At 41.8% G+C, this 27,629-nt stretch overlaps 1 protein-coding gene across 2 annotated transcripts; it reads left to right on the top strand.

The window, feature by feature from the left end:
• The first annotated feature begins 713 nt into the window (after positions 1–713).
• gng12a (guanine nucleotide binding protein (G protein), gamma 12a) lies at positions 714–27,629 on the top strand. 2 transcript variants are annotated; one of them, XM_010733349.3, is made up of 3 exons: positions 714–1,146; positions 25,011–25,119; positions 25,462–27,629. In XM_010733349.3, exons 2-3 carry the CDS (start codon positions 25,027–25,029, stop codon positions 25,585–25,587), a joined length of 219 nt encoding a protein of 72 aa, XP_010731651.1. In that variant the 5' UTR covers positions 714–1,146; positions 25,011–25,026; the 3' UTR covers positions 25,588–27,629. The 2 variants fall into 2 exon arrangements, with proteins under 2 accessions (XP_010731651.1, XP_019114638.1); XM_019259093.2 differs by lacking the exon at positions 714–1,146 and adding an exon at positions 6,285–6,383.

Below are 27,629 nucleotides of genomic sequence, written 5' to 3'. Positions count from 1 at the left end.
AAATACCACGTTATCTCGGGATGGCAACATATGAATTCGTTATCATGGAAAAAAAATTTATGAATGCACGACAGCTTAGGGCTTCCATAATTTATATTGTATGTCACATTTTATTCTAATTTTTATTGATTTATTGCTCTTATCTTATTGTTATTGTGGTTGGTTTTATTGTGCTCCGCCTTATTGTTCAGCACTTTGTAACTCTGTTTTAAAGTTTATCATCATAAATTTGCACTTTTAATGTACATCAATAACTAACTGTGGTGAGACCAGCGATGTTGTTTGGTCTGGAGACAGTGCCACTGAGGAAAAGACAGGAGGCAGAGCTGGAGGTAGCAGAGATGAAGATGCTGAGGTTCTCTTTGGGAGTGACCAAGTTGGATAGGATCAGGAATGAGTACATCAGAGGGACAGCACATGTTAGAGGTTTTGGAAATAAAGTCAGAGAGGCCAGACTGAGATGGTTCGGACATGTCCAGAGGAGAGATAGTGAATATATTGGTAGAAAGATGCTGAGTTTATGGATGCAGCTAAAGAGGACATGAAGGTAGTTGGTGTGAGAGAAGAGGATGCAGAAGACAGGGTTGGATGGAGGCAACTGATTCGCTGTGGTGACCCCTGAAGGGAGAAGAAGAGTCTTTGAGTTTAGACGCTCTTATTTTGAAACTCTCTTCCGGAAGTAGTATTTAAAAAGCCGTTAGCTTGCCGCTGGTGAACATCCGCCAGGGTTTCGGTTGGTCCGCCTCTCCCCTCCCGACTCAACTCGGCTGTTCTCGTCGCAAAACGTCCGAGCGGCGGAGGAAAAGGAAAGCAGAGGGGGGTTGACTGGTCGTGCTGGGAAGAGACAGAGCGAGAGAAAGAGAGAGACAGAAAAAAAAAGTAAACGACAGTTGAATATTAACAAGCAGCCGTCAGCGGAAAGTGAGAGCGGTACGACTCGGCGGCTTTGAAGTGTCCGGTGAGGTCCACGTAGAGCTGGTTTTCCTGCTCAGCCTGTGGTGTAAACACATTAGTGTAGTTGTGACATTGCGCCGTGAGCGACAGAGCAGAGGGAAAGGTCTCCTCCCAGTCTGTTGACGGATATAGTTTTGGCTTCAGTGAAAGGAGACACGGCTAAATAACCTGACTGTACATTACCCCGGCCAGGTAAGACTGCCATGTGTCGATAAACTGTCACATTAACAGCGCGCTTTTTATTTTATTTATTTTTTATTTTTTACCTGAAGCAACAGTTGGTCACATTTACTGTCACTGCTGCCACCTTTATGCTTATGAATACACACACACACCTACACGACGTTTTCTTGTCATTCTGTGTGTCTCCACTGAGGACACACACTGCTTCATGAGTGTGTGTTCAACAGGTGATAGCCGGAGCTCAAGGTTTACTCAGCACTGTGCTGTCTGGGCCTCCTGCCCTGATTATTCCCCACAGGCCCCACCTACTGTGTTTGCCACATAATTACTTATTTTGAAAAACAACTAGATTATTCCAGCACAGGAAAGCACTTTTTTTTTTTTTTATTATATATAGAAACTAACACTTCCTTCACATAAGTCGATTATGCAATAACTGGCTTGCAACATTGCCACTGCAATCCAACATGAACCAATTAGATTATGGTTGAAATTTGTAGGCCCTCACACACACACACACACACACACACACACACACACACAGAGAGAGAAGGGTTTGGAAGAAGAGGCTGAGATGTTTACATGGGGCATCAACTGCTCTGTTAATGTCCCCTCATCCATTAGGAGGACAGAATACAGACCGGCCATTGATAAGGCCAACTCATTAGTACACCATTCACCGCCATCAAAGCCTCCTCTCAACGCCCCATCATCAACATGAGTGGGTTGCACCACACACACACACACACACACACTGTGAGCCGACGATCTCACACACACACTTCCTGCCTCCACGCTGATGACAAGGGGTTTTGGGTTCGGTGTTTTTAAGTTTTTCATTATGAGGGAGTGGACGGCTTTACTAGGCCGAGAGAAACCAAATTGAGACGTAAAGACACATGTGCAGCAACATCTGTGTCACCTCCTGTACACTGGTATCACTGGTAATCGCAGGAGCCTCGATGGTGATGTCCATGAACAGCTGCCTTGTTTAATGCTGTCAGGTCTTGTCATAAGGCTTCCTCGGAACGAACCCACCACTACCACCAACACCACCACCACCACCCAAACCACAGTCTGTACATTCACAAGACGTTTGTATTTCCTTCCCTCAGCCCGGTGTGTCAGACAATGCTGTAGAAATGACTTTTGACCGTTTTTAAACTCTCCAACAGCTTCGGTGGAGTTGGAGTTGAGTGCGAGTAGGTTAGGCTGGATTGCTGGCAGGATTTAACGTGACGTGTGATGCATGTAAATTGATTAGAAACAGGATGAGTGGGGGCTAGGTTGGTTGGTTTGAAATGGGGACAATGCCTTGCCTAATGCAAGGAGAGAGGACATGGTTTGGAAACTCCTCTGTACAGCTCGATTTGAATGTCTCCATATGAGTTTAACTCGGCAGGAACAATGGATAACTTGTTGGGATCATGTGGGAAGTGGCACACGCAGCTGTAACCAATGCTGTAATACCTTATCGGCCTTAAGAGGCTTCTCTGGATGCGTGCATCTCCTCTGACACACAGAATGCTGCCTGACTCGATCGGCAACTCTGTGGGCGACTTTCTGACGAGCAGCCAGTTTGGCGTAAGGAGGAAGACACAGCGGTGGCCACCGTCTGAGCCTCTTGTCAGCCAGGATCTGTTTCCTCATTGTGCTGTCTGTGGATTCCCAGCAGGTCTGACATTGCACAGAGTTTGGTTTGGTTTGGTTTGGTTGCCGTGCGTATGTGCCTGTGTGCGCTTGCTTTGTTGTCTCTCGAGTGATCTTACTACTTCCACGCTGGGCTGAATGATTCACATATTTTCTCGACATGTGAAAACACACAGCTGAAGTATATCTTTCTACCTCATCAAAGAGTACGGTCACGCTCTCCTCTCTGTTTCAGACACCTGTAGTGATATTGTAACTACATGTGGTGTTTCTGTCGTGTGTTTTGTTGAATGTAAATTGAATATTTCAGTTGTTTGGACTGCTGGGTGGACAAAACAAGCTATCTGAAGACGTGATCCTGTCCTCGGGAGAAATTCTGTCTCTGTTTTTTGACATTTTATAGATTGATTCAGACAGATGAATCAATCGTAAATATAATATATGCTGCACCTACATTCTGATGTTGATTGTTTTGAGGAGTAGTTTAAGAAATGATTTCTTTTTTGCGAATGAATGTCTCTGGTTTTAGCTTCTCAGATGTGAATATTTCATCATAGTAAACTGAACATATTTGGGATTTTGAGCCGTTGGTCAGAAACAAGACATCGTCACGCTGATCTCTGGGAATGGCTTCTGTGGTGAACATATTTCATATTTCATTATTTCTGTTATTGCAAAGACAAAACAATTAAAATATATAGTCACAGACAATAAAAATAATCATTAGTTGCTATTGTTCTTTAGAAAAAACACAAATGAGTAGAAGTAGAATAAGAATAAACTAGATTACAATTTGTAGGCGACGTTTGAAGCAAACTTTCCGTACTTGAGAGCAGGGGTCGACGATATAAGTTTGAGATGCCGTGGTAGACATTCATGTAATATCATCATAATATCTCTGCTTCTATTGGATGAAGTCGTCAGGAATGCATCATTTAATCGGCCTGGTTAGCCAAAAACAGACATCCATGTCTGGTTACTTTTATAATAACAGAGCTATACACCTCTGTAGTTTAGAGAAATATGCACTGTAGCCTTTAACCGCTTAGTGTTTCTGGTGTGTGTGTGTGTGTGTGTGTGTGTGTGTGTGTGTGTGCGTGTGTGTGTGTGCGTGCGCTACATTGTGTGTGTTGGTAGTCACAAGGCCTAGCCTACAGTGGTTTACTTGAATTCCACCCTACCCAGGAGCAGATGTACTGAGAGGAGTGGTGGTGACATTGTGGATATACAGTCACACCCATGTAATGGTTTGGCTACAGAATTACTTGCTTTCATGAAAATACCAAGCGTTACTGGAACCTTATTTTATCACTTCAAAATAGACCGACTCGGTGAGAAATCTCTGTCGAAGGCAGAAAACTAGAGGGAGTGAAGTGTGACAGCACCACAAAGGTGATAGATGGTAGATTTAGCCTCTGCTGTCTTCAGGAAGTGCACATGTACTAATCAGGTCGACATCAAACTCTGTACGCGTTCGCCAAGCAGGAAGTGTTGTCATAGCAACCATCTCAGATAGGTAAGAAAGGTAGTGTAACAGACCTAATTTCCCCCTCGTTCCTGTAAATGTGTCAAGATTTTTTAAATTCTGATTCATCGCCATGGCTCTCAGTTTCTCTCTCTGCTCCGCCTCGCGCAGAGCGTCTGTAGTTATCTTGTCTGTGTCAAGAGGAGACCGTTGAAAGACAGAAACGCTAGTAACTGGCGTCTCCACCCAAACAAGAAGCACCTAAAATCCCCATTGGAGGCGAAACCATGGAATCACCACAACTTCCTCCTCACAGAAACAGAGCTCATCTTAAAGCTTTTAGCTCAGGATAGAAACCGTTTTGTTCATGATGTTTTGCACATGTTGAATGAACTGAAGCCCAATCATCACAAGGAAACAAGGGCAACTATTTTTAACTAATCTGTTTTTTTACTTCGTTAAGATGTACATCTTTAAGAAGGCATTTGTCTAAACCAGCAGCTCAAAGCACCGACATACTAACTACCATATGAAAGAAAGAAAAGCAGCAAACCCTCACACACAAGAACATTTAGCATTGTTGTTAGATTATTAGATCATCAAATAGTCAACAAAGGATTTCCTCTTCAAATTGTCACGATTGACAGTGATTCTGTTCTTTTCTTTTCTTTTTAAATGAGGTAAACCTACTTTGACGTGTTCACTGGCTTTTGGGGGGGAAAAAAGACATTTAAGCAGTAACTCACGACAGCCTGTGGTATGTTGTGACTTGCCGTCGCCTACCGAGCGCTGAGGCCTGTGATGGCATGTTGGGAGCTAAAATGCCCCCTCCACAAAGGTGTAAAACAACAAGATTACGGTGGAAATGAGTCAAAAAAGTCAACCCAATAACGCCATCTTGAGTCTGTTGTACATTTTTACTATCAGTTAGTCAGATAACATGATTTTAGACTAGAATACTGCAAGAGATAACTACATTTAGGTGTAGCAATGTCTTCAAAAAACATATTTAATTGTGGATACATATTAAGAAAAGATTAGTTGGTGTGAAAGATCCCCTTACATTGCAGAATAATACCTTAAAGCCAGCTCCAAAATGACAAACTCATTGGGGAAACACGCTGACGTTTCAGGACTTTTTGTACAGGAGGCCTCAGTGCTGCACACAGCTGTTCATCCTCAACTCTGATTGGACAGAGAGAAGGAAGTAGATAAGATAGGTGTGTTTAGAGTGTAAACTCTGTCCAAGGTTGAAGTTCCTTGTAGACACTGATCTGAGGTTAGATTTTTGCAACTGTCCCTCAAACTGTCAAGGTTAGTAAATGAGCCGAGAAGCTGACTGCCTGTCAGGACTTCACAGAGTAACGCGGGATGTTGCTATTTTGATTTCACCACAGGAACATTCAGAGTGAAACTCAGCAGAGATGAGGAAATAAATAAAATGTATGATAAATAATTGGTTAATCATAACAGACAGCTATAGACATCAAATATATCCTGTTGCTTAACTTATAACATGTATGATGTTATATGTATATATATGTAAAAGTATTACTGTTATACTGTTTGTAATGTATTTTAGTGTTTACAGGCAACGTATAGACAATAAAAAGTAATAATAATAAAAAATATTAGTCCATATTTTTTAAAGCAAAGCAAAACCAGATGCTTTTAAAGTCACAATCCAAACACAACACAATGATATTTATTAACAGTAACACACACTTATCTATCAGATCTGATCAGTTCACAAGCAATGAGATGCCATTTTCTTTGACCAGTGCTGAAACAATGAATCAAATAACCATTCAACAGAAAATGAGTTTGCCACTAATCAATCAACTCGCTTGACACTAAACCGCTGCTTCTTGAAAGAACAGTGTGTAGGATTTAGTGGCATCTATGAAACGAGGCGGCTGCATTGAGCAACTACACCAGTTGCTCAATGCAGCCACCTTGTTTCTCCTTCGCAGTGTGAAGAGAAACTACAGTGGTTGTGCAAAAACACAAAAAAGCCCAATCTAGAGTCAGTGTTTGGTTTGTTCATTCTGGTCTACTGTAGAAGCGTGGTCACACATCATAGTCAAAGATGACCTGCGGTGTCTGTATGAAATGAAAGCCTCATTCTAAGGTAACAAAAAATACAATGATTTTAATTTCCAGGTGATTATACACTGATTAAAACATAGTTATGTGTATTATATTTAATTTCTGCCATATTCTGTAAATAGAGCCACCTAAATCCTACACACTGGACCTTAAAGCAGATAACTAATTAATAATAATAATAATAAGTAAATATATGAATACATTTGCACTTTTAGCTTTCTTCATAATTTATTTTTACTTGCAAGTTTTTATAAACTTCCATGACGGTCTTAATTTGAAAGTTTCATTAAATATTACACACTGGACCTTTTTAATGTGATGATTTGCTGCTTTTCTCTTAGGTTTTTTTGATTAATCTACAAATGTCCTTTTCCCAATTTCCATCTTTCACAGTGTGTCTTCTGTGAAAGAAGGCAGTCATTTCAATATGTTTTAGTTTTAAGCAGTTTGAGGATGCCTCCTTCGCCTTGTGAGAGATATTGTTTATTATTTTCTGATGATTTTGTAGATTAAATAATTAGGTTGGCAGTTAATCCAAAACATTGAGGGTTTCGAAATAAAAAATAAAAAAAAAACAGCAGTATGGAAAACATTTAAATGTCCTCAGAGTGATCAGCATTGAGGACACATCTCTTGCTTCGTGGTCTGATGCTCTGTTTCCTCCCCAGTGGTAATGTCACAGGAGTGGATGATGTTTGGAATGATGTCTTAACACCCGACAGCTATCTGTATGAACAAACGAACAGTGTCTCTCACACAACATCAGGCCTTAAAGCACATTTTTTGGGTTCTCCTTTGAGAGAAAGCGAGAGACACACAAACACACACAGACACAGAGAGGTTACATAATTTGAATTCAGCCTTTGAGTAGTGGTGAGGAATCACTGGTCCTCTCCATTATATGTTTTCAATATAATCAGCATGAAACTTTTTATCATTTTATTTAATTTTGTTTCTCATTTTTATAATAATGAGACAAAAGCAAAATACTGAACATTGTTAAAGCACTGTAATATAGTTGAATCATGAATCTTCTCCTCTGTAACTGTGGCTTGAAATAGTAAAAATTAATATATGATATCAAAGGTGTACATCTCCATTAAAAGATCTGAGTAAAAATAAACATTAACTTTTAGAAAACCAAGTTCAACAGCTCATTTGCTGCTAAGATCTTTTCTCAAGTCTAGGTGTGGCAGGTCATGTTTCGATGACAGCTCCCTCATGAACACCGACAGGAAGCAGAGGAGTGTACTGCAGGAAATGTATTTTAGGCATCAATATCGTTTGAAGTGTACAGTATTTAGTATTAGTTTCACTGCATTACTTTGTCAGACTTTTCATTGTGGAACTGTAGCATTTATTTACGCTCTCTTCAAAGCAATCAGACCAGACTCCTTTTACAAAAACAGTCATTTTACTAGAATATTTTCTCATCTCACTCTGTGAAATGAGGAGTTGGAGCCTGACCAACATGACTTTGGTGTGTTTTTATGAGTTTGCATTTAAGAAAATCAAAATTCAGTAAAAGAGAGAAACTTGGATTCAAAAAATGGACTGAGTGAGAGCAGAGTTTTTGTTTTGTTGGAAACTTGCATGTATTTTTTTTAAATTATCGGTTCACAGAATTAATTGTGTAATAAATGTCCAATCAAAACCACACTTCAGAACTCCGGACTAAAACTAATTTACCTTTTAGATGCTTGTTATTATGTAAGAAGGGTAGAAGGCTGTTATAGATTTGGGGAATTGCAGTACCTTGTTTATCCCACATGGTGGCGCTGTCTGACTGCGTCCTGCCTCCCTTCAGTCTCCAGCTTCTTTAAAAAGCTTCTCACTTCAACAAAGGGGAAAAAGGTGCTTCAGTGTTCTTTCAGCTGTGGCTGTAAATCTAAGCGAAAGTGTTTACATTAGTCCCATTTCCTACACAATGCCAGCGTTCCTGTGTCACCTATTCTCCCCTTGATGACAATTAACCCCTTTATCTGTGCCTCGCTTGTTAACACACTCTTTCTCACTCTCACACACACATACACCATCTGTCACCTTGGCACTGCCAGGTGATTCAAAACATATTGTAAACTACTGTATATTTGTCATCTCTGTTTATCCCCCTGAGAGATAAATCGTGTGTGTGCGTCTCTGTGTGAAAGAGTTTTTTTTCCTGCATGTTGTGCGTATGTTACACCTGTGATGTGAGTCAGCTCAGACAGTGTGTGTGTGTGTGTGTGTGTGTGATCATGTTACTGTCTGGATTATTTACTGGAAGGACTCTATGGTAACCAACCCAAGCAGAGTGTCATTTACGCACAGGGTCGACAGGTTGAGGGTCACATGTACTTATTGTGCTGTGATAATAAGCTTTGTTAATATTTAATAAAGAATTGAAAGGAGTATGTAGGATTTAGTGGAATCTGGTGTTGTAGTAACTGTTTGCAATCTCTTTGTATTGGTTTGTTCATTCTGGGCTACTGTAGCAACATAGCGACAAAACAAACAAAAACATATTGATTCTCATTTTCTGGCGATTATACACTAATATAAACATAGTCATGCAAATTATATATCATCAATCTTAGCCTGATTAACGATTAAAGCTAATGTAAAGAGATAAAGATAAATATAATTCTTTACAGAGTCCCTTTAAAACATTTTCTTTAAATTTTATGACTTAATGCATCTTTTATGTATACCTTGATCCATGCATACCTTTCAGAATAAATGAAACCTAAGTCCAGTGAAATGCTTTGGCCTCTTCAGTACATAATGATAAGTGCACGTGTGGTATCATATCATAAGTTTGTGCTCTTTCCTCTACAGTCACATTTCCAAGAATGTTGTGTAAAGTCATTCTTTCTGTCTGGTTGGACTGGGCGAAGTCCCTTTTTTGAAGTCCTCCCACTTACAGGAAGACGCACCTTATTTGTGAGGACACAAACTATGCATCGCTTAAGTTATTTCCTCTGACATTTCATGAGGTCGTAGACCAAATATGGGCATATCCTGTGAGGGAGTCTGGCTGGGATAAACAAAGGTTCCTGTCAGACAGGTATGGACGAATAGGAATGGGAATAGGACTTCCTGACAGTGTGTGGTGCTGTTTGACGTGCTTTTAGAGTAACTGGAGGAAAGTTTAAGATGCAGCAGAAGTGTGCATCTCATCTTAAAGGCTCCAATGACAAATGAATCATTCATAACGCTTATAGTGTGTGTGTGTGTGTGTGTGTGTGTGTGTGTGTGTGTGTGAGTGAGCAGGCTGGAGAAACAGTGTCACTTTGATGGATTCTTTCATTTCTTTAGCGCCCTTTATGAGTCTGTGGGGAAGTTTGCTGGCACCCCAAACAAAGACCAGTGTGTGTTTGTGTGTGTGCTTCCTCACTGAGGCCTGGTAGAGACTCTGGAGAGGAGCTCGACACCTGTGGGGTCCACACGCATCCACAAATGTTTGAGAGGAGAAACTGCACCCCCTTTTTTTTTGTGACGTTAAAGTCCCGGGGCCCCACTAAAGTTACTCTGTCTGAAACCAGCATAAACAGGTGTCGGAGAAATGCACAATCGACGCCTGTCTCTTTGAACACAATCTCAGCGTGTCCTCAGTCGCTGGAATCAGGTGCCTCATTCACACTCTGTCGAATCGACTCACGTTTAAAGACTTCTAAGGCTTTTGTTTGACTATGATATATAGAGGCGTTTTCTCTGTTCGGGTGCACAAGGCCTCACATTTTGTCCAGGAATGGTTCTCGTACAGTGGCTCCTTGTGCAGTTACCTCTATGTTCTGTAACAAATAGGCAATGTTCCCTCTGCATGGGCTTCTTATTGGGAAAACTGGACAGTTATCTGATTATGTGGAACATTTTTTTATTTTTTTTTTGCTCACGAGATGCAATCAGCCTTAGAAATTTGCAGATCAGATGTTTCATCCTGGCGCCATTTGGAAAATATGATTACATCTCTGTGCACACACGTGCCTATATGTTGGAGCTGTACCACAGTGGACTTTTGTTTGAGATTTTCTACTTTAAGATGTGACCTCATGGCTCAGGCAGCTTTCTGTGTTTTATCCTCTATTGCCAGACTGTGGACGTAAACCTGACTTTAAGTGTCCACAGTCACTTTTTTAAAATAAACACGACAGCATGTATGAATGGGACAGGTGGATCTGGTGACCTCAGAGCTGACCTGCTTGTTCAGAGAGCACGAAGAGGGAAGTAAAGGGAGACGAAGGCAGGATGAGGAGGAGGATGGGGAGGCGGAGGCAGACATCATTTATAGAAGGGATTCGTGGTGGGCTGCAGAGGAAGTGGCCTCAGTGTGACCCACTCTTCCTCCACCCGACACGTCTTTGAAACTGGTAGATGAACGGAGTCGGAGTGGTTGGAGGGTGGAACAGCCATTCATGTGGTCTCTGATTAATAGCACAGACCCCTCTGTGGATGTGCATGTCGTGGTGGGGGGTTTGTAAATCAATCTGTCTGCGAGCAAATCAATGCGTCTGTTTGTTTGCCTCCATTCTTGATTTATTTTGACTAATGATTTCAACTTTCATGCCTCGCCGTCTTAAATGTCCTGTAATCAAACTGAATCTCCTTTATTTATCTGACATGCATACACCAAAACATTTTTTAAAGGATGCAACACGGGGTCTGGAAGTTTCATTTCATCTGCAATTAACCTCCCTGCAGATGTTTTAAAAACAAAACCAAAAGTATTTTTTACTGGAAATAACATGACCTGTTGTCACACTGTACACCCCATGATGCCACATTTTGAATGACATTAGGGCAGCTCCCTCTTTTAGGGGATTTTGTTGGAAATTTATTCAGTGCTGACATTCTCTCATGCACGTCCATTTTCGAAAGTTGACTTCATCACTATGACACATGACTCACCCTGATCATGTCATCAGATTGTATCTCCTTGTCTGTTGCCAGGCCATCGTTGTAAATAAGAATTTGTTCCTAATGTCTTGTCTGGAAAAATAAAGGTTAGTAAATAAAGAAATGGACACAGATTTGGAGCCGTACTGGCAGCATGACTGCAGAGATGGAGACATCTGTCAGTCCAGAGATAGCTCGACCATGCTGCACAGACATTCATAGTCCACAGAGGATAAAGATGACTTTGGTGATCCTCTGACTTTTTCTTTCATGCCATCATGAATTTTATAATACTTTAGTTTATGACCAAATGCAAAACTATTGACATTCCCTCCTCCAGCTTTCTTTTGTGCAAATGACCAAAGCCAGCGTTACAAACCCAGTTAAAGAATGTGAAGAAGTGGACATTAAGAAGGCAGAATGTCTAATAAAGGAAGTTGCATTATGGGAAATGTAGGACTGAGTCGTTTTTCTGAGCTTAACTCTTACTAAAAACTAAATTTCAGCCTCTACCGCTTCAGTTATGACCACTCTTTTATTAATCGGTCTCTTGTGAGTCTGACGTCATGACACTAAATCAATGCTGTCCTTTTAATTTGACCTTATATGGATAAGTACACGTAAATGAATCAATGAATGATTAATACAATACATTCTCCATTCTGCACAGTTTTCAGACAGATGGGATTTTCCACATAGGACAATACAACAAATGCTTGAATGTTCTAACAATTACAGGAAAGTCTGAATTGAATCACCCTTCTTGCTCTTCTGTTTTGAGTCTCATTCTTTCTGGTCTTGGCCTTTTGTCCTGACCTTGTCCGTCTTCCCGCTCAGTACATAAAAAGACCTTCAACTCCATCATAAAGCTCTGTCATAAAGGGTCCATAAAATCAGTCACCTGGCTCTCGGAAACTGTGGCACAGTAAATGTTTGCGGAGTTCATTGTAATAATGTAGTCATGAACTGATAGCGATAATCAGTTTGGATATTATTCAGTGAATGTTTGTTCTACTGGTACTTTAATGCACCAGTTCTCCAACAGTGTCGTGGATTTGTGTTCATCATGATAACTGATGAATGTTTCATTTTTCTAACTACAACTTGAGGCATCAGCATTATTTTCTTTCTTCTTTAGAAATTTGCATCATCTTGTTCCTGTTTTTTTTGAATGTGTGTGCACATGGACTTCTCCTCGTTCAGTCTGTGGTCACGTGGACTAATCTCATGCCTGTCATTCCTGTCCTTGTTTGTTCAAAAATGTCCCTTCTTGTTCAGAGATAATGTAGATCATTGGGTCCTGGACTGAAAGCAGTCAGTGCTATAGATAAAGACACTATGAGACCATGTGACTTATCGTTTATTACTCCTGGTTATCACACACTTCCTGCAGGCTGAGGGAAGGCTCAGGTACTTCTTCTTCTTTTGTATTTTGTGGCTTGTTTGTGACCAATAAGTTCCGCCAACCAGCTACACGAGTGTCTTGCAGTTTCCGATTGCAGACTAATGCTCAGTCTTATGGGTAGTTTATGACTTTTAAAATATTTAAACTAAATTCAAGGTGTTTCAGGTTTCCCCTCTCCAATATCCTCTGTGCCATGATCCCTGTGTCTTATCTAAGTTCAGCACAAAGATGACACACAAGTAAGAGAAACTGCTCAGACGCAGGAAAGAAAAACGATACCTACACTGTCTTGGCTGGACTTTTGAACTCTGACCTGCGATGACAAAGCTGAGCAGTATGTAGACAAGTAAATTTCACCCTCAGAGCGACGCACTGGAGTAAGCATAGCTTCTCAAATATCCACAGATTTATAGAGGCCGTGCTCAAATATTGACTAATGTCTCGTGCAACCGGAGACACGAGTGCTCTGAAACGTGGATGCAGTTTCAGTTATGCTTTAATACATGGTCAACATCTGACAAACTATTGTAGTTACACGGTTATCAAAACGTGTATGAGTGCACAAATCTACTCAATTCATTTAACGATTATTGACATTTTCAAGTCTGTCCATTTTTTTTTTTCTCAATTCAACGATTAAATGTCAGGTTTATAAAATATTAGAGCCAAAAGGGACGCCTTAAGATTGCTTTTTTGTCCAGTCGACAAGTGAAAATTTTTTTTCCACATATATTAGCAGCTGGAACCAGCAGATGTTTTACTTTTTTGCGTGAAACATGATTTAAAATGTCAAAATATGATCTCAAAAATAGCTGCAGATGAACTTTTTGGTGTTTTTGTGTTACACACTAATGCCCCAAATTTTAAAGTTGGATTTATACATGATGCATGAGGTTAACGGTGTAGGTAGTAGTGTAGTGTATTGTGTATACATCAATTCACTTTATGTTACGGAGCGACATCGGGGAGGTTTACTTCGTTGCATCACTAAACAGGAGTTAACTGCCTTGTTTTAAGTAGCCATGCTTACACTGAGCTTGATGCTGTCTTCATTCTCATCAGTCTCCACTGCATCCGAAGCCTGCAGGAGAAAACACACGCTGACCATCACAGTTCTTGTGGCCTCCACATGGTGTCTCTGTGGCCGCTCTAGGCCTGACATGTATTTTAGATTTTTTTTGAAGAGGCACACGTCAGCTCCAGTGGCTCCACGTAGGCTGTAATCTCGTAACGTACAACCATAAATCCATTTTAAGGGCATTTTGCCAGACCTTTTGTCAGGTCTTAATGTTCTGCTGTTTTGATAATCGTCTGTCTCACAATGAGTCAAGAGTGCCACAGCTTTGTGTCTCCTTTCTCTTGGCAGCAGAGTGGGGATCCTCCTAATTTAGCTCTGTTTGGGACATTCCTGTGGATGTCTCAAGTAAGTTGAATGTGGAATTTCACCACCAAATGAAATGAAAAGTGTTTTTTTTGTTTTGTTTTGTCTCCCTCTCTTTCTCTTTCCCTTCCTGGCAGAGGAAACCATACAGACTACATTTTTCCAGCCCTAATCCCTTTGTCCTGTTTAACAGGGTTGGTAGCTGCTGTCGCTTTCATAGCTGACTGAGTATTCTTCTTAATATTATCTTTAACCTTATTTATAAGTTGTAGTACAAGTCTGACTCCATCAGTAGATTTCATGGAATTAATTCATTTCAATTAATTCAAGTATTCAGCGAGGAAAGGGTGCCCAACTTTCATCATTAGCTTTAAAAATAATGTATTGATATTATAAAATGGACTCTGCCCCCTCTGACACTCTCAGTCTTTGTCTCTCATGCACCCACACCTCATCTCCGTTTATGTCACCCTCTGACTAATCCCATTTCCTCTTTGCTTGAAAAACAAACTCTCCTTTACGACCTTTACGTTGTTTTCTGAAGAGCTGTGTGACGTCCGTGCCGTTATCAATTATTCCATCCATGCACGCTGCTGTTGTTTAACCCTTCCTACTCTAGCTCCGGGCAGGGAGGAGCTGTTCGATGGCCATCTAGCAGCACTGAAGACCTTTTGGCCTTCTCTTATTCCACCTTCCCATGCAGCAGTAACGCACATGTGGTCGGACCAGCTCAGGGGTGGAGGCTGGAAAGACTGAATACCTTTGTTTATTGTTCCATATAGGCAGGGCAGTGTTGGGTGAGAGATGGAGATCCATTGTGTAGTATCTCCCTGCCTTCGTCATGAATAGTAGCTTTCAGCGGTAAGAGGGACTGAGACGAAAGGCAAAGCACTCACAATAGCTTTAAGTTTTATGGCGTTCCTGTCGCCGGCTGCGGATTTCTGGCATGCGACCAAATGCAACATACACACAGCTGCACGGCTTGCTTTCTCCAGCTGAACTCTCTCTCTCTCACACACTCACACACACACACAAACTCTTATCTCTCTTGGTCTCAGCCACAAGCGCACGTCTTTCTCTACAGCCCTCTGCCCCGCCATCCATTCATTCCTTCCCCGCGTCCATTTCCAGCAAACTCTACTCAGCTTGTACTAAGCTTTCTTTTGTGCATTTTTTTTTGGACAACAATGCTGTTTGTTTTCCGAGGGGCAGAGCAGAGAGACGCTGCCTGGCAGCCAGCCTCTCTGCCTAGGTCGCCAGTGTCTCCTGCATGTCACCCTCTGTGCGTCTGCAGTGACGTCTGAAGGGCATTATCTGCCATAGGCCTCTGTTTGTTTTGGGCTGCTCTGGGCTTGATAATGGCCCATTACTGGGGAACCAGAAGCTCATAGGCACCTTAGTGGAAACTACAAAAAAAGCCCTTGATAATCTGGATGATACCCAGCTGGCACTCAGTTTGGTAATTCCTTCTGTTTGAGCAGTTTTTAGCAGAAACCAGCACCGCTGCAGCCAGCAACTACACAGACCTGTTGGCTATTTTTAGAGCACACTCTAGCTGCTAATGATATCTCTGAGGCACTGGCTGACCTCTGTGTCTGTTTTTGTGTCCCTCCCAGACGTTTGGCATCCTGTGTGGAAAGCCGGGAGTTGTGTCTGAATACTTGTTATAAGCGTCAACGAAGCTTCTTTACATAATTTGTCTCATTACCTCCAAACCTTTGGAAGGAATGCAAGGAACGCCGCTGACGGTTACATCGATGAAAGGGAGACGCAGTTCACAGTCATTGATGTCACCCTTTGTCTCTTTTCTTCACGCCTCTTGCAGTTTCTATCAGTCATATCTCTTTAATGTTAGTGTGTAAGTGTAGGAATTAACTTCATTTCTTTTCGCCTGCACTACGACCGTCTCTGCTGTTAATACTTTGTTTTCTTTGTGGGGGAATTTCTGCCGTCTGCATGAGAGACAGGGAAATGTCATGCACAAGGTCACCCGTACGAGACAAGCGACGAGACATCGCAGTTACGTGGTCAGCATCTTAAAGTGCTTAGAGCACTAAGATGCCACAAATGTGATGCATTGTGCTGTTAAACCTGCATGGATCCCCCCCACACTGACTGTCTAGCAAGGGTTTGGGAACAAAGGTTGAATGTTTTTAACTTTGAAAATAAAGCTCAAGGTGTTCCGTGTTTTGTTTCCCAAACCGAACCCCCCCCTCTACACCTGCTGCAGGTATTAGACCTTCACTTGCCTACACTACACTTACACTACATTCCCCATAACATTTAAACCACGCTGCACCCACATTTAGGATTACACAAGTGATCATTTGCAATCTCAACAGTAGGCTGGCTGACCCTGCTAGCTCAAAACGTCCTACTCAGCAGCTCAGGAGCCATATTTCACCAGCAGACTCACTGGTGTGCAGACACAGGTGAAATAAGTCAAGGACAGAATTCTGGGTTCTTAATGGCGTGAAAATACACCCATAACTCGTCTGCAAAAGCAAGTGACCGCCCGTGTGCGACCATCCATAAATTCAACTAATTATTAGCTCGGGAAAAGGATAAAAGGACAACCCTTGAGTTTTTTATGAAGCGCGATGAATCTCTGCTGCACCATTACTCTGCTAGTCTAAATTAGGCGACATTAGTCGAGTAGATGAGTGTGTGAATTGCGCTCTGCGTAGAGTGGAGCTTAATTAAAGGTTGCCTGGTTGGAGATGGTCTTATTTCTCCATGTGAATTCCCGCTCCTGTATCCTTACATACCACAGTGTTACATGTCCCCTCTGTTATCACGGTTATCTGTCGTTATGTCAGAGACCCTGACACACATGCTGCTCCTCTTCGTTAACAGCCACTGTATGTGCAGCAGGTCATGTTCACACAATCCCGTCCTGAATATCATCGCGTTTTAAGGACACTTGATTACTCGGCTTGCTATCTCGCAGATGTGCTGAACCATATCTAACTTGACATGTAGAGCTTTTTGTTTTGTACCAAAGTGTTTTTGAACGGCGTTCATAACAAACTGGGCTGACTTGTAATTCCCGCAGCGTAACCTGTCAGCCATCTAGTCTGTGCTTGAAACAAGGAATCATTCATAGTTTATTTGGACAGGAATGAGCCTCAAGTAATTGCGCATGAATTTAGGATTTAGAAATCCTGCAGAAATGAGTCCAGTCTAGTCTTCTGTCTAGACACTGTGTGATTGTGTTACAGTGTGCTGGATTGTGTTTTTTTTTTTCATCCTGTCAAGCCACAGAATTTACAGGATTGTGCGGATTCTGAGAAGCTACTGTACGCGCCGTTTAACTGAAACGTACAGACAAAACACAGAGCTGTGTATTTGCAGCAGCCGCATGTTTAATCTAGACAAGTTTCCATTAACCTCTGCACAGTCCTGCAGCTTTTCCTGGAAATGTATGCTCACACAGGAATAATGGTCACCCTTCAGCCAGTCACAGTCGAGCAGGCTTGCAGTTTGGCATAGAGAGCACTTGATTTCCCAGTATTCCCTTTGTATACTGGTTTGCAGCCAGTGGCCTGGGTGGGGTTCTGTCAACTTCACTTATCTCAGCGTCCATACCTGCAGCTGAGGGGTGGTGCTGCAGCTCTGCTCTTGTCATAGTTCCCCTTTAAAGCACGCAACCTAAATTACTGCCTCTCTCAGCTGTCTGTTCCTCACTGATGCAGCTGATCATGTGGATATTTTCTTCCCCTTTTCTTTACCACTGTTTATATAGTGCAAAAGATATAAGATTCTGAACAAAGCACATGATAAAAAGGATCACGAATGAAATCACGAATCAAACTTTGTTAAATGTGGCTGAAAATATTTGAGCCTGTGGGGAAACACAGTGCAAACAAACAACCAGGCCACAGCCTGATCTCTCTTTCTCCAAATCTTCGCTCCCTAAATCACTCCCCACTCTTTGCACTGTTCCGCTCGGTGTGCTCACCTCTCCAAACCAGTGTCTGCTGCAGCAGTTTTTGTTCGTGGGTTTTCAACGACCCACAGTGTGTTTTCTTGCCAGATTTGCCCGTAGCACGCAGAAAGACCATGAACAGACGCCGAAACTATCGCGCTCCGCCCTGTCGAGGAAATGGGCAGCGCTTTGTGGCGTTTCCACCTCCTGTGTGCCTCTGGCAATTAGCTAGAAAAATGTAGATGAAAGGTTAGGATGTAATTTTAAATTGTAGGCCTACTTGGTAGCGAATTATGATTTTTAAATATAGCAAAGAAGACTACTATTAGCGTAGTGTAATGCATACTTAAGTAGTAGTACCCTGAGAAAAGCAGCAGAGCGTTCACATTGGAGAAGTTGCATCCAGCAAATATTTGGCAAATAGTCTGCGTATTGGTTAGGCTTATTTCTAGCTGCACTTTTCTCTGCAAACTTGTGTCAATAGTTTGTTAAAAAGGTATTTTGGGGAGTCGGGTCTCGCAAACATTTTTTCCTGGAGTCTGTGGTGACTTGTAATAACTTGTCTTCAGGGTCCTCTGGTGTTTATGGTTTCTGTTTATCCCGATAAACAAGAAAATCACCATGATATTTTCAGTATCAACGGCATGCCAGTGTCAGCCAAAAGAAAAGAAAGCAGGGCCTCTCAGTGTCTCTCTCTGTTCTGGTGGGAAAGCGATGATGTCACTCTGGTGGTTCTCACCATCTCCTCCCTGCCTCACCCTTTTTCTCTCTCACGGTCCAACGCACTCAGCAGCCAGAGTCTCTCCCTCTGGCTCATAAACACAATCCCACTTTACTCAGCAGCAGGACTGATGACTGAGTATTATTGAGCTTGATAAGCAAGGTAACCGAGTGAGAACAGTGCCGGTGTTTATAGTACAGCAGGAGGGAGACGACTGCACAGTGGCACTAATCTGATCTGATCAGTGGCGAACTCCACTGTGGGTTCATGTTTTAGGGGTAGCAAGAGACGGTTTTTCATTCAGCTGGAAAAGTGCTGACTGGCAGCAGGAGACCATGAGAAGGCTACTTTTAGCTTCGCCTGCAGACTGGGAAACTCCTGCTTACAGAGAGGGAGAGAGTGTGTGTAGGGGGAGGGGTGTACATGAGAGACATGACAGTGTGTGTGTGTAAGTGTGTGTCAAGTACACAAGGGATAACAACCAATATACTGGCTTGTGGCTGGGGCCCAAGTCTTTGAACTCTCTTTTGTTCAAAGCAGCAGACATCTGTCTAGACTCCAAATATCGCCTTTCCACAATTCACTGTTCTTCACTTCTCAGCTGGTGATATAAAGTCAGACTGACGCCAGGCAGGAGATCTTTCACGGTGTTTTTAACATGATCACCAGAAGCGTTACTGCCAATAAAGTTTCAACTTTGATTCTGATTTTTAGCACATAAGAAAGTGCACCGTCGTTTATGTCTGTGCTCTGTGCACGTAGGCCAGCCAGTAACAAGACAGTGTGCAGCCATGCTAGCAGCTGTGTGAGCCTGAGCGGTGATGCTTTGAGCTAAATGCCAATATAATTAAGCAGCTATAATGTTTAGCTTAGTGTGATGAGTGAGTGTCATTAGTGTGCGTGTCTGTGTCTGTGAAGTGAAGCCAACGCAGAAGTGCCAAAAGCTGCAGTTCTTCAAACAGCCACTTGAGGCTGGTTACAGAATCTCCAACTTCACAGCGGAAATAAAGGACACGCGTACGCCGTCCATTCTTTATACTGTCGGTGGTTTCTACAAGTCATCCTCTGGGGATCATGAATGTCAATCCATGCAGCAGTTGTTGAGATATTTCTGTCACAACCAAAGCTGTGGACCGACGACAACAACAGCTGGAAACTTGAGAGGAATCTTGTATCATAAACTTTAGTGAGGTTTGCATGTTGCATGGTGTTTGCACCATGTAGTGTTTGCAGACATCAGCATGGCTTTTTTTGTACCTAATCTTATCTGTGTCACCCGGTTAGATCGACAGGCAGGTTGAAATTTGGATGTGTGCATCTGATAAATGGTAAAAAATATAGCACTTCAAACCACTCAAAGCGCTTTACAGGACATATCTCATTCACCCATTCACACACATTCATACACTGATGGCATTGGCTGCCATGCAAGGTGCCAACTGCTCATCAGTTCTAGGACCTAAGCATTCATACGCATTCACACACCGATGGCGCAGCCTTCATGAGCAATTTGGGGTTCAGTATCTTGCCCAAGGACACTTTGACATGCAGACTGGAGGGGATCGAACCTGGGATCGATCGGTGGACGACCCGCTCTGCCTCTGAGCCACAGTCGCTGCTCCTCTGCGACCTCCTGTACATTAATCGTCCCCCAAACAGTGAACTATAGGTGCTAAGTTACTGTGTTTTTATAGTCCTACAAACCACAAAAGACAGGGTAGAAAATGACTAACTCTCTGCCTACCTCTCATCACTTCATGTCAAGTCTGACATGCAGCCGGCAACACTTAAGCCCTAAAGCAGTTTATATCCAGCAGTGTCACTTAATGTGTGAAAAGCCTCAGATACTGAAAGGACCACACATACTGTACAGTTGACAGGACTGACTCTTCTTTCAGCCTTTTATGGATGTCGTTTGTATTCGCCGGCAGCGAAATTTAAGAGTTTTCTTTGGGTCTGAGCTGCAGTATAGTAGCAGTGTAAGAGACACACACACACAGTTTTTCATCTCTGAGTGTGTTGGTGTTAATGGCACTGAGTCATAATGGTTCCCTGTTCTTGGCACTTTGAACAGCGTTCTAATGAATCACATGTGTGCGGGTGGATTTGTGTGTGTAAGGTAGAGCGCAGCGAGAATGCACTGATCTGTGCAGTAGGTGGTCCTGGCTGCTCTGCAGTGTGTGTATTGTGATAGGGTGGGCTGTGAAGGGGGTGGTCTTTTTCTGATCCTTGGAGGTAACTTTTTTTTTTTTTTTTTGCAAGGCTCCTATATGTACATGGTGGTGCTTAATGCCACACACACACATCAGTGCCCTCCTGTAGAGTTTCAGTAAGACCGATGCTGCTGGTAGTAGCTGGCATCACATCACAGAGGCTGCACAGTTCGACTAAGGTGACTCAGACGGGAAGGTTCAACTGCAAATATCAGCTCTGAACGCCAGCAGGGTTCAGAGGCCTCTTCCTGCTTCTTCCCTCTACTCCTCATACTTGTTGAACTGATATGTTGAGAGTAGCAGACTATGAACTCTGTCTGTACTTCATCTTAAATTACAGCTGTGGATGTTTCTTTTTTTCCCCAGCGTGTCGCGCCCTGTCACGTGACAGATGGAGACATGAGAAGAGACTTTTCAGCCACGCTAACTTGTCAACATGTATTGTAAAAATGGTAATTTACAAGCGGCAACCTCAGTGACTGTACAATCAAGCCAACGTTGAAGTGCCAGAAAATGCAGTTCCTGAATGACTCAAGGCTGGCTACAGAACGATGTTTACAGCCTGATATAAAAAACAGTTTTGTAGTCTGAATTCCTTTTTATGTTCAAATTATATTAAGACTTAAAGTTATAAATGATTGACAGGTGGCAGCTGTTACATGCAAACTTCATTCACAGACACCATTCACCTCAGCTCCAACCACACTCCATGTCTTTGCCCATTTGTGGATTAGCCAAAATGCGATGGAGGCAGGGCCGCCAAGAAGGCGGCGGCCAGAGCTCCCACACTCTCAGCTTTATAGCAGCTCTTCAGAAACCGAAGTCACAGAGTACGTCTATTTTTATTCATTTAGCCTATGTTGAACTGGAAAAGAAGTGCATAACACAGTCCACGAAATTAAAATTCTCCGCACAGCGATTTTTGCAGTAAGGTGAAGCTCAAAATCTGTGGCACTGCCTGCAGCTATGTTTGTAGTCTTGCCTCCTTCACCTCCCAGCTAAACAAAAAACCATCAAAGACCTGGATCTTCGGTGGACCTGAGGTGGGCTGAATGGCACAATGGGTGGCATCTGTAACAGCACCTACCTGTGGCAATGCTGATAATTCTGCATAACTTGAAGCCTTACTGTAATTTGAACAGGTGAGATAATATAACATTCAGACTCAGTAAAGTTGTCATGAATGGGGAAATTAGCTATAGAGACCAAAACATCGTGTTTTTTGTACCCGGCTGCACTTTTTAACATGGGGGCTTACAGAGGTTGAAATCTTCTGCAACCAGCCTCAAGTTGCCGGTCGAGGACTTACAGTTTTTAGCACATTTGCAGCAACGGTTGCTGCTCGTTTTGCACCCTCATAACAGTTTGCACCACCAGTCGTTGACAGCCTTGTATGTCTTGCTCAAGGGCACTTTGGCAGTGCAGAAGTCTGGAGTGCTTCTGCCTAGTTTCTCATATTGCTCATACTTATTCTCAACTATGAGGGTACAACTACTCTGCTCTATGTGTAGGCGAGCTGAGGTTGCAGTGTTAAATCAAATCATGTATTATTAGCTCTTGGGTTTCCGGAATGAAGGAGTCGTCCAAAGTGTAATTGTCGCTGTAGACCTGCCGTGCGAAGGCTGTTTGCACTGCTCGTGTTATCTCCTTATTCATTGTTGTATTTTATCAACAGTTTCTGTACAATGTTTGCATATTACTCAATTTATAAAAGACACAACGTGGTTTGCTTGGAAGCACCAGGCGGTCTGTCATTTTTTTTTTTTTTTTTTTTTACCTGGCAGCAGTGAATTACACACTCAGAGAAACGTTTGAAGTGCAGCACAAAGAAGTCGTGACTAACCCGGCGCTTCAGTTTAGGGATTGGCGCAAATGATTTGTTGTGCTGATTTGCATTTGTCAGCCAAGGACTGAGTCATGTCATCATTGTTACCCATGACTGATATCACCACTGAAATGATTTTTTTGAAGTGAGACATCAGAAATCTGTCTGTAGTCTGAATCTGCTTTTAATTTAAAAAGTTTGGATTCATGTCACTTTTAATATGAACCGTTGTGACTTTGTTATGACCTTTTTTATGGTCGGAAAAAGTATGAAAATATCTATCGTGTCAACATCTTAGATTACTCTTGCAGTGTAATGAAAATGTAGTAATTTTCTGATACTGCAGCGGGTCATTTAAAGCTTAACCGACGTTTGTTTGAAGCAAACTGTGGTGCTTTTGTTACATCTAAAGACCTCCAGACTATAGAAATAAACGCCGTCACTCATCATGTATGGATAAAAGGATTTTTTTTGCCCTCTTCACCTGTGGTGCCTCGCCTCTATGACTAAGTTAAGAATGTCTCCTCAGGAAAATTGTTTGCTTTTCATTGTAAAGTACGACCCTTTCATGTCTCACTTTCATGTTATCAATAACATTTTAGCTCTTTGAGTCATCTCTGGCCATGTTTCCTTTGGGGTGATTAGATGGAAATAAAACTCTCTAATCAGGCACACCAAAGCCTGAGGTCTGAAAATTGACTTCTTCCTTCCCTTCCCTTCCCATTTCCGTTTTTTTGTCTTTAGTCCTCTTTCCCTCTTTGTCCCTGAAACAAACGAAGAGCACAAACGATGAAGCTGCAGCATCAGAAGCTGTCTGGACGGACTCCATCCTGCAGAGTGAACGCGGCGCACACGGGGTTAACAAAACATACAAAGTCGAATACTCGCTATAAAAAGTTGGCTGCCCTCAACTGTTGCAAATACTGCACCTTCCTGTATTATCTTTTAATTTACGGTTACTGTGTCTGCGGCCTGATTACCCAACACTGTACACGGGAACAAAATATTTGGATCATTTATGCAGCAAAATATTGAAGTTAAAATATGTCTAGTTCCGGGAAACATTATGATAATATGCAGATGGAGCAAAATGTGAATCTAATTGCTAAGGCATGTAATAGGCAACTTCAGACTGTCTTTTTTTTTTTTTTAGATAAACTTTGTGCCTGGAGATTTTTCTACTGAATTTCACAATACTCTTCTGAGAAGCTGTTCTTGAAGCTTCCTGTTCCCTACTGAGAAACGTTTTGGTGAAAGAAGGTGTGTGTGTGTGTGTGTGTGTGTGTGTATGTATTGTAAACATGTTAAAGGAAATGCGTGCGTATGTGTGTGTTTGTATGAGAGAAACAGACAAATGGCAATAAAAAGGAAGTTAAGATCAGCAGCAGCAGGGGAGAGACACTGAAGCCAGAGCTCCCACATGGACGATAGGATGTGTCCCGGCTTGTTCCCATCCAGTCTGTCAATGATTAGCAGGAAGTGGAATCGCAGCTCCGGCTTCACTCTCCCACACACGGAGCCCCTCAGTCACGTTAAACATTTCAACACTGAAATCTTTACATTTCTGTAGTTTAAATATAGATATCCTGCAGTGTCATTGTTGTAGTTTAGCACCTATCAGTGCAGATCATAGTGTACACACTGAAACAATGTGGCATTATTATGCCACGTCAGGCAGCACGGGCACTGCACTGCCTGGAGGCTAACAAAAGAGATTCTAAAACCAAACAAAAGTCGGAGTTTTCCACCACACATTTGCACAAAAACAGTTTCAGTGTGTGCCTGTTGATGAAGACCTTGCATGTTGGTCGATGTTACTTTTGGGAACAGACCTGCAGGGCAAGAGGAAGTATGGAAGAGGAGTCACTGATCCTTATTAAACCAACAGGTGTATGCTTCACGACTCACCTGCATCATTTCACGAATATCAATATGACACTCTTGGCCCGTTCTCGTGTATTTTCTGCTTATTCATTCTGTTGTTTTTTATCTGATGCACAAAGAACTGCTGTCATTGTAAGCAGCCGTCATTATTGTCACGACTGACCAAGATCTTTCTGTAATCTGAAACAAGTGTGTCTTACTTGCTTTGGAGACCTATATATCAGTAGGCTGATTGTTTGGCCAATATCAACACGTGTGTTGTCCAATATGTGCAGTGCATGAAACGATAATTTTTATAGGACATAGTGCACAAAAATATGGTTTCGATTTTTAATGTAGAATTATTTACAATTATCAATTTCCTATGTTTCATCTGTTGAAAAAGTTTAACCTTTTCTTTGTTCTTCTTCGTTGCAGTGTTGATTTGCCCAGGATGTCTTCGAAGGCTCACAGTTCCAATAACATCGCTCATGCCCGGCGGACGGTGCAGCAGCTGAGAATAGAGGCGAGCATTGAGAGGATAAAGGTACAGTGCAACAATAAAACCATGCGTGATCATCGCCTGTAGTCACGAATCCAACACGTTATTTGTTTGGTGTGATCACCTTGACGCTCGCTTTGCACAATATCATATCACTGAGAAAATATGAGGATGTTTAAAAAGAATGAACAATGTGATAAATGCAAGGAAAAGCTTTAGGTGAGAGCCGCTGTTAAAATTGAAATTTCTCGCTTCTTAATAAGTAATGTTGGGAGCATCTTAGAATTAATTAGAATTATAAATTCAGGCACCATTAGATTGGCTGATTGTGTGTAAATATTGACACTAAATCCCCAAATTAATCTTTAATCTTCCATTATTCTGTAGGTATCCAAGGCCTCTGCGGACCTTATGAACTACTGCAGTGAACACGGAAGAAACGATCCTCTTCTAATGGGCATCCCCGCTTCAGACAATCCCTTCAAGGACAAAAAACCCTGCACTATATTGTAGTGGATGCCACTTAGCCTTTATGTTTTTTTTTTTGTTATGTTTTTTTTTTTTGCTTATTAATGTTGCTGTATTCTTTTTGTTGGGAGGAATGAGAGGTGGACTGATCGTATCATTACCATGTGTTCACCTGTTCTGTTTAACAATTCAAATACAGTTTTCTCGAAAAAAAAAAAAAAACAGCAATTCGTAATGAGCAAAGAAAGAAGCCCCACTCGCCTTTACTGCTCTCTGAAACTATCGACCTTGACAGTGCCACTTTTCACTTTGAGCTCTGACCACTAACAAAGCTTTGGCTGCATGAGTTGTGACCGCATCAGGTAAGAAATGTTGCTTTAATAATATTCGGCAGACATTACTGTCTGAAAACTGTTGAACAGTGGCACTGCCCAGTGACAGATCGGATCGTTTCTGGGCTGTGACTGGCATTGTCTCTCTCAACTTCAGTGGATTCATGCAGCCAAAGTTTCCCCTCAGTTCTTTAAAAGTATGTTAGTTCTAATAATGGCTCTCATCATGTGGCTTCACAGTTCAATCCCAACAGTATTTTACAGATGTTGTGCAGTTTAAATCACTGAATTCAGGGATCAGGATTCGCCTTGAGCTTCTACTCAAAAGTTTCCACAACGTATCTTTGATTAGGGCAGTAATGTCACTGCATCTGGTGTGCAATTACTCTGCTGCAGCAGCTGTGACCGATCCACGACAATCCATATGCCATTTAATCCACTCTGTTCCCGTCTGGTATTTGTAGGTATGATTACCATAATACAGTGTTGTCTTGATTTAATGGCCCATCGTGTTGAGATAAATTCCATATAAACCTCTTTAATCCGAGATAATCTATGCTCAGATTCAAGCCATTTGGGAGAATATGACCTCAGTGCTGCGATGCTTTTGGAAGTTTCTCAGCTGACCATGTAAAATACATAATTAATGACATTAATGCAGTCAGCAGTCAACACTGTGCAAAGAAGATCCTGGGACCAAGCCAAACCAACGACTCTGCATGTGAAAACATCTAAATATAAGTCTGAATGAGACTATTTTAAGCCTTTCCTTTGAAAACTTACTGTGGTACGCTATTTTTAGGACGCTGATGGCACGTCAGCAAGTGTTACGCAGCACTGTGAGCCACGCCTGTTTGCTCGCCACAACAACAAGTATGTTAGTCGAGCAAACGTGCACATCTTTGTTGTGTTTGAAAGTGTTTCTCGCACAGGTATAATGGTGATTTAAAAAGATACCACTCTCCCAGGACTGCTCTCGGATATTTCATGTTTAAACTTTTAACCTTTGTGTCGGTGGGGGGTCTTCAATCTACAGTCTAACACGTCCTTCATGTTGTGATTCTCTGTGGGAAACTTGTCTGCTATGGTAAAATGTAACAAAAAAATAAATAAAAAACAGAATAGATAGCATAAATTCAATTTCTTTCACTCTAAAGCCTTACTTATGTTTGCCTTGTATCATGAAGAACTCTTAATGGGAGGATGTCTTTAAGAAAAAGATGTTTCTATCAAATGTTTTTATCTGTGGGATGAAAGTGATTTGTAACAATATCGTGCCATCAGTTTTTTGTCACTAGCAGATCATGTTAAATTGTGTTTCACTTACCTGGTGCTCTCCGCTTTTCAGCAGTTTTATGGTATTGTTGCCTTCTCCAAAGGGTACGTTCAGGTCTTCAAATCAGCAAGATCTGGTGTTGTTATTATTATCCAGTTGTATTTTTTTTTATGATTGTCTCTAACAGTCAGTTCTTCTTACTTGCAATAAATCATTCCTGTATGCCTCTTAAGGAAAAGTTCAGATTACCACTGCCATGTCATTATTTCTGTGCATTCATGCAAAACTCTGTAACGGCCTTATTGTACCATTGATGGATTAATTTAACTGTCAGAATCTGCATTTTGATAAATGTCTTTATTAATATACCAGCCTTTGTATGAAGACTTAACTAAGATTAATAAAGTGAAGCATTCCTACGGTACAGTACTGTACTAATATCTCAATAAAGATGTGTTGTGCTGCACTCTCGAAACATT

The sequence above is a fragment of the Larimichthys crocea genome, chromosome XII (genome assembly GCF_000972845.2).
Source record: "Larimichthys crocea isolate SSNF chromosome XII, L_crocea_2.0, whole genome shotgun sequence".
Classification (NCBI taxonomy): Eukaryota; Metazoa; Chordata; class Actinopteri; family Sciaenidae; genus Larimichthys; species Larimichthys crocea.
This window is presented reverse-complemented; position numbering and strand designations above follow the sequence as displayed.